The sequence below is a fragment of the Entelurus aequoreus genome, linkage group LG07, assembly GCF_033978785.1.
Source record: "Entelurus aequoreus isolate RoL-2023_Sb linkage group LG07, RoL_Eaeq_v1.1, whole genome shotgun sequence".
Taxonomy (NCBI): Eukaryota; Metazoa; Chordata; class Actinopteri; order Syngnathiformes; family Syngnathidae; genus Entelurus; species Entelurus aequoreus.
This window is the reverse complement of record NC_084737.1, coordinates 5,807,972-5,814,338: the sequence shown is the minus strand read 5'-3', so window position 1 is coordinate 5,814,338 and position 6,367 is coordinate 5,807,972. Positions and strand designations below refer to the sequence as shown.

The 6,367-nt window shown below is 43.4% G+C and overlaps 1 protein-coding gene across 1 annotated transcript in view; it reads right to left on the bottom strand.

Annotated features, from left to right (window-relative positions):
* Positions 1-2,208: 2,208 nt before the first annotated feature.
* srms (src-related kinase lacking C-terminal regulatory tyrosine and N-terminal myristylation sites) overlaps positions 2,209-6,367 on the bottom strand; it is a 30,275-nt gene continuing 26,116 nt past the window's right edge. The window contains exon 8 of the mRNA XM_062052468.1: positions 2,209-3,332. Within this exon, the coding sequence (XP_061908452.1) occupies positions 3,133-3,332 (200 nt within the window). The 3' untranslated portion in view covers positions 2,209-3,132. The remainder of the gene's footprint in view (positions 3,333-6,367) is intronic.

Sequence of the window (6,367 nt, the reverse complement as noted above, 5' to 3'; positions counted from 1 at the left end):
CGGTAACTGCCAGAGGAGGTTCTCTGTCCTGAGCAGGAGTTTCGGTCTCCACGCATCATCTACTGAGGTGATTATTTTGATGATGAGATGTTGTGTTGTAGTGATGGGTTGATGAGGCCTCATGAAGTGTTTCGACACATTGCAAAACTGTATTGATACTGTGTCACTAAATACTGACATCTGCTGGACATTAAAAATCCCTACAGGCAACCTATGGACCGACTCAACTGACACTGATTTTATGACCTAGTACAGGGGTCGGCAACCCAAAATGTTGAAAGAGCCATATTGGAGCAAAAATACAAAAACAAATCTGTCTGGAGCCGCAACAAATTAAAAGCCATATTACATACAGATAGTGTGTCATGAGATATAAATTGACCTAGTACAGGGGTCGGCAATCCAAAATGATGAAAGAGCCATATTGGACCAAAAATACAAAAACAAATCTGTCTGGAGCCGCAACAAATTAAAAGCCATATTACATACAGATAGTGTGTCATGAGATATAAATTGAATTAAGATGACTTAAAGGAAACTAAATGACCTAAAATATAGCTACAAATGAGGCATAATGCTGCAATATGTACATATAGCTAGCCTAAATAGCATGTTAGCATCGATTAGCTTGCAGTCACGCACTGACCAAATATGTCTGACTAGCACTCCACACAAGTCAATAACATCAACAAAACTCACCTTTGTGCCTTCACGCACAGCGTTAAAAGTTTGGTGGACAGAGTGAGACGGAAAAAGAAGTGGCATAAAACACGTCCTAGAAAGTCGGAGAAAGTTATACTTGTAAACAAACCACGGTGAGTTCAAGGACCGCCAAAATTAGTAGGACAAAACGGCGCTCGCCAAATACTCGAATCAGTGAAGCATGTTTAATATAAACAGTGTGCTTTATAACAATTAGGGAGTTTTGCGTCATGTTAAAACATATTAAAACAAAAAAAAAAATTTTCCTCATCTTTTTCCATTTTTCATACATTTTTAAAAAAGCTCCTGAGAGCCACTAGGGCGGCGCTAAAGAGCCGCATCCGGCTCTAGAGCCGCGGGTTGCCGACCCCTGACCTAGTATGAACAATAATATAAACCAAGTCATTGTATTTCATTTAGGATTATTTCATATCTTCATTTAAATAAAAATATATTTTTATCTTTTTTTAGATAAAGTCAAATAATGTGAACATGTATCGTGACTAGGATGGCAGAAGGTGGGGATTGAACCCCAGTAACCAGCAACCCTCCGATTTCTGGCACGGCCACTCTACCAACTTCGCCACGCCGTCATTCCTGTACCCTCTCTAGTAACAGTAGTGATGGGTCCTACAACACAGATGCATGCGTCGAGCTCATAGAGCAAAACCCTGTGTCGGTGCGCGTACCGCTTTTAGAAAGTCACGTGACCGATCATGAGCTGCTTTGGTCACGTGACCGATACGCGAACTGTATCGCACTGACGCCTCCTCTGTGCCCTGTGAGCAACGATCCCTCTTGCGCAGTGCTCAAGCGTCCTCTGCGCACAGCAAATATATGCCGCGCACCAAATCAAACCCATCTGAATTCTAAACAAAATAAACACACTTATTCTGTGTAATTTTGAAATGCAACTTTGAGTGACAGTGACAACGAGCGGCCCTAACGGTGTTCGTCAACAACACGCATTGCGCCGCTTCCTAATAAAACACAGTTTGGCGCGCAGGCGTCAGTGCGATACAGTTCATGAGCGGTCACGTGACCAAAACAGCTCATGAGCGGTCACGTGACCAAAACAGCTCGTGTTCGGTCACGTGACTTTCTAAAAGCGATACGCGCACCGACACAGGGTATCGCTCTGAGCTCGACGCATGCGCCGATGCATCTGTGTTGCAGGACCCATCACTACTAAATCTGTTTTCATTATTTAATTCTTTACTTTGACATATTTGATTATGAATACATGTATTTTGTTATAATGGATGATTTACATTTTGATTATTTTTAATATGCTTATTTTGATGAATTATATAGGCCTATTTAACGCATGCAACTTTGAAATGTATTTAGAATATAAATGTACTATATATATATAATATACAATACTAATATTGCCTCTGTTTATTACCATCACAGATTGTAGGTGCTTTGTTTTCCTGTCATTGTTCACCTTTTTGACACTTTTTGGGATTTCAATAAATGTTTGTAAACTGTTACCAACTGCGTGCCTTGATTTGAAAATCCGGTTTGCAAAGGTTACATTAACTTCACCCGAGGCGGGGTGTGACACGTCTCTAATCAACATTGCTGTTACTTTAAGCAGGAATCATTCCACTAACTTAATACAGTGCAAGAGTATCGGGACCCAAAATGCAAGTGTGATGATAACCATAGAACAGGAAACGCAACTTACTGCACCGGAGACGATTTGGCTGGTTAGTACACAAATACAATCCATTGTTACAGTTATTAACCCATCACCCCCTCTTCAGATGTGACATTTCAAAATAAAAGACATCGCTATTTAAGCTAGTTAACAATTGTTCCCTTAAAACGGAACGATGTCTAATTTGCTCCAAGGAGCTTTTTACCGTAACTCTTGTTTTGTTCAGCACCAAAAAAGTAAACATGCACTTCCTACTTTGAAGTAGGTAAAAAAAACAAGACTTTATTGTTTTCTCATCACTCAGGTCCGTGCCCGGTAAATTGTGACTTTAGTTTTGACGTGTGCGGTGTAAACGTGGCGTCCTCTGCTCGAGGCTGCTGGAAGACCTTTGTTTTGTTTTTCTCCTTTTATAAAAGAAGGATTAAATATAATACTTTGTGCTAAGCTAACAGCGTTTAGCCACACTAGCAGGCCCGGTCGTCAACATGCTAATATGTTGACGGTTATGTAAAAAAAACTAACAATGGCGGCTTTTGGGAGCGCAGCATTTAGAGCGACGTTCAATGATAGCAAGCTAAGCTAATGTGGCTAAACGCCTGGCGGTAATCAGCACCTCATTATTGCACATAGCGCCTCCTTGTGGAGTGTAGTCGTACATGACAAAGAGTCATCAGGTGGGAGTGGTCGACACACCTTGCTCAGGTCAAATAAGGAAGTTATTTCCGTCTCGCTGCTTTGCAGAGCGTCTTTTCCACACCTTGACCTCATACCTCCACGGTCTTGTAATAAATGTGCGTGTAGATGGAGTCCATCTGGCTGTGCAGCGCGTGGAAGGACGGCCTCCTGGCCGGGTCGGCCTCCCAGCAGTCCTTCATGATGCGGTAGATGTTGTGGGGACACCTGCTGGGACACGCCAGGCGGGCGCCAGAAGACAGCAGGTCCAGCACCTGCTGGTTGCTTTTGCCTGGGGGACACCAAAAGAGGTTTAAGGTCAGGAACATGAAACGCCGCAAGGGTCACAGCGGCATGACAAATATGCTGGAACAAAAAAAGGCTTATATTCATGAGAAATAAAACAATTTTTTTTAGAAGCAACCTTAGTCCGTCCTCTGCGCTGGATGGACGCTTTTCTGCTTGCTCTCGCTTGCTCTCGCTTCTGCTTGCATTTTTTTCTACTATCTGCTGCTATTTTCTTACACAAAGAGCAACAGCTCTTGGATACTTACCAAACCAGTGGGACTATATTTTCTTTTAGATAACAGAGGCATTTTTCAATATTTTTACGACGTCCTCAACACTACGCGAGGAGGCCTACCATTCAAGATAAGCCTGAGCCCGAGCCTGTGCTACAGTGCTAAAGGTAATCAGCATAAGATGCCTCCTTTCTCTACGGAAGATTACCACAAACTGCTAAAGAAGATTTTACTGTTGGAAATAAAAATGAATCGGTTGGAAGTGAATTTAGAAGTGAATGGACAATGTGGCTACAACACCACTCTAGCACTCCTGTCGACTGAAAACACTGGACAGCACCATGCTACAACCCAGCTAACTAGCAACAATGAAGCTACGAAGAAACGGGAGGTCCCTGTAGAGGGTAATAAATCTACCAGTGAAAATCCTCCCTGGAACACACTTGGTGCAAAGCCAAAGAGAAGACCACCTCCCTGCGACAAGGGAGAATGGATATCTGGCAGGACCCAGCGCCCCGATATCTCTGATCTGACCGGCTGGCCTGCGCTACCATCTTCAGCCAGGCATACTGCGTCATCAACTCCACTGCCACGTAGGACACAGCAGCGGACAGCTGAGAAGAGGAGAACTACCAATAAACCTCCCCAGCAAGCAAGTGTCCAACTAAAGAACAGGTTTGCCCCACTGTTGATGGACAATGGATCCCCCTCTGATTGCCTGAATAACCCACCATCACCACGCAGAAGGGTAAGACCTGCTAACTTTACACCACAGAGAAAGCTAACGAGAGCTCCTGAAAATCTGATTGTGGGGGACTTTTCTGTAAAAGATATGAAAAGCAATAATAACACCAAAGTACTCTGCTTTCCGAAGGATATGGTATCTGACATGGAAAAAAGAATCCTGGAAATTGTCGCTGCACACCCAAATGTGAAAAATATCATCCTGCACATTGGTTTTAATGACATTGTAAAACAACAATCAAGAGAGCTGAAAGAGCACTTCAATAAACTCTTTGAAACAGTCAGCGCTGTGAATGCTGACGTTTTTATCAGTGGTCCTCTACCCCCAATCAGGAGAGGAGCTGAGAGATTCAGTAGACTTTACTCGCTGAATGAGTGGCTATCAAGTGCACTTCTTGCTCGTTCAATGCATTTTATTGACAATTTTAGCTTTTTCTGGGACCGCAGGCATCTTTTTAAGGCAGACGGACTTTGCCTGAATAAGATGGGAGTAAAGCTATTCATGAACAACATGTTTCACTTCCTGCATCTTGCATCTATCATCACTGCCAAGGACAAGAGACAAGAGGAGCCACCGAGGAAGGAAGACACAACACAGCCTATCAGGAACGTCGAAGGAGGACCGCCACTGCAAAAGGAGAACGTCGACCATGAGATACACCAGAGCAAAGAGGAGAGGTGTCTATCCTCCTCTACCGCCCCTCCCTCCATTCTGAATGCATGTGAAGATCCCTCCCCCACATCCCCCAAGCCATCCACGTCTCCATCTTTCTCCCTCCCTCAAGTAGACCTTTCTCCCCCCTTCTCCCCCTTGGAGTTCCGGGAGCTACCCCCACTCACGCCCCACCCTACTCAGATTTTTACCCCCCTAGATCATCGCTCACCTCCACCACCCCCTCCACGAAGACGTGCTCCACAACCCCCCAGCCATACTTCACCTTTCTCACGCCAACCCCTTACACGCCCTCAACGTCCACCTTCAGTAGTTCGTCCCAGCTCTGACGCTGCTCACTCCCCCTCCCCCTTACGGCAAACCCCGCCTCGCCCTGACAGCAGTCCTGAATATTTCTGATACAGAAAAGGGTTCAGCAGTAGACCACATTATCAGCTGGGCCCAAGGTTGCCTACATCAAATCATGGCACCTTCTACATCCCTGTTGTGACTACCAAGAGAGTAAACATTGGGAAACTTAGCCACCCTGCTAACCTAAACAATCTCATTCCTATTATCTCCAAATCAAAGCCAACATCGAAGCCTGTCAATAACACCATCAGGATGGGTCTGCTCAATGTCAGGTCTCTGAATAGCAAATCATTTTTAGTCAATGATTTTATTAGCACTTCTAAACTTGACTTTATGTTTTTAACTGAAACATGGCTGGAACAAAATAACAGTGCAAGCATTCTGATCGAGACAGCACCCCCCAACTATAACTTCATTGATATATGTAGATCGGGGAAAAGAGGTGGAGGGGTTGCTGCTATATTTAAAAACATGTTTCAGGGGAAACCGATGTCACTCGGTGAGTTTACATCATTTGAATACCTGTGTGCTGTGTTGAAATGCTCTCCCAAAATTCTCTTGTTAATTATCTACAGGCCACCTAAATATTCTGCAAATTTTTTTGATGATTTTACTGAACTATTGTCTAGCATCTCCACTGACTTTGACTGCCTGGTTATAACTGGTGATTTTAATTTTCATATTGACGATTTAAATGACAAGGGCGCAAAAGAACTTTTTACTATTTTAGACACATTTGAACTGTCTCAACATGTGAAAGAGGCTACACATTATAAGGGACACACCCTGGACCTGATTATCACAAAAGGTCTCAATGTTTCTGATGTTCTTGTGATTGATCCTTCATTGTCTGATCATTTCTGTGTTTTCTTTAATATTTCTGTAATTCCGGACACACAAACAGAATCAAAGAATGTCAAAAAGCGGTACATAAATGAACATGCTAATGTCCTCTTTAAAAACGCCATCTCCTCACTACCACCTCTAAACCCATGTCATGCTGATGATCTTGTAAGCAACTTTAATTCCAAAATTGTG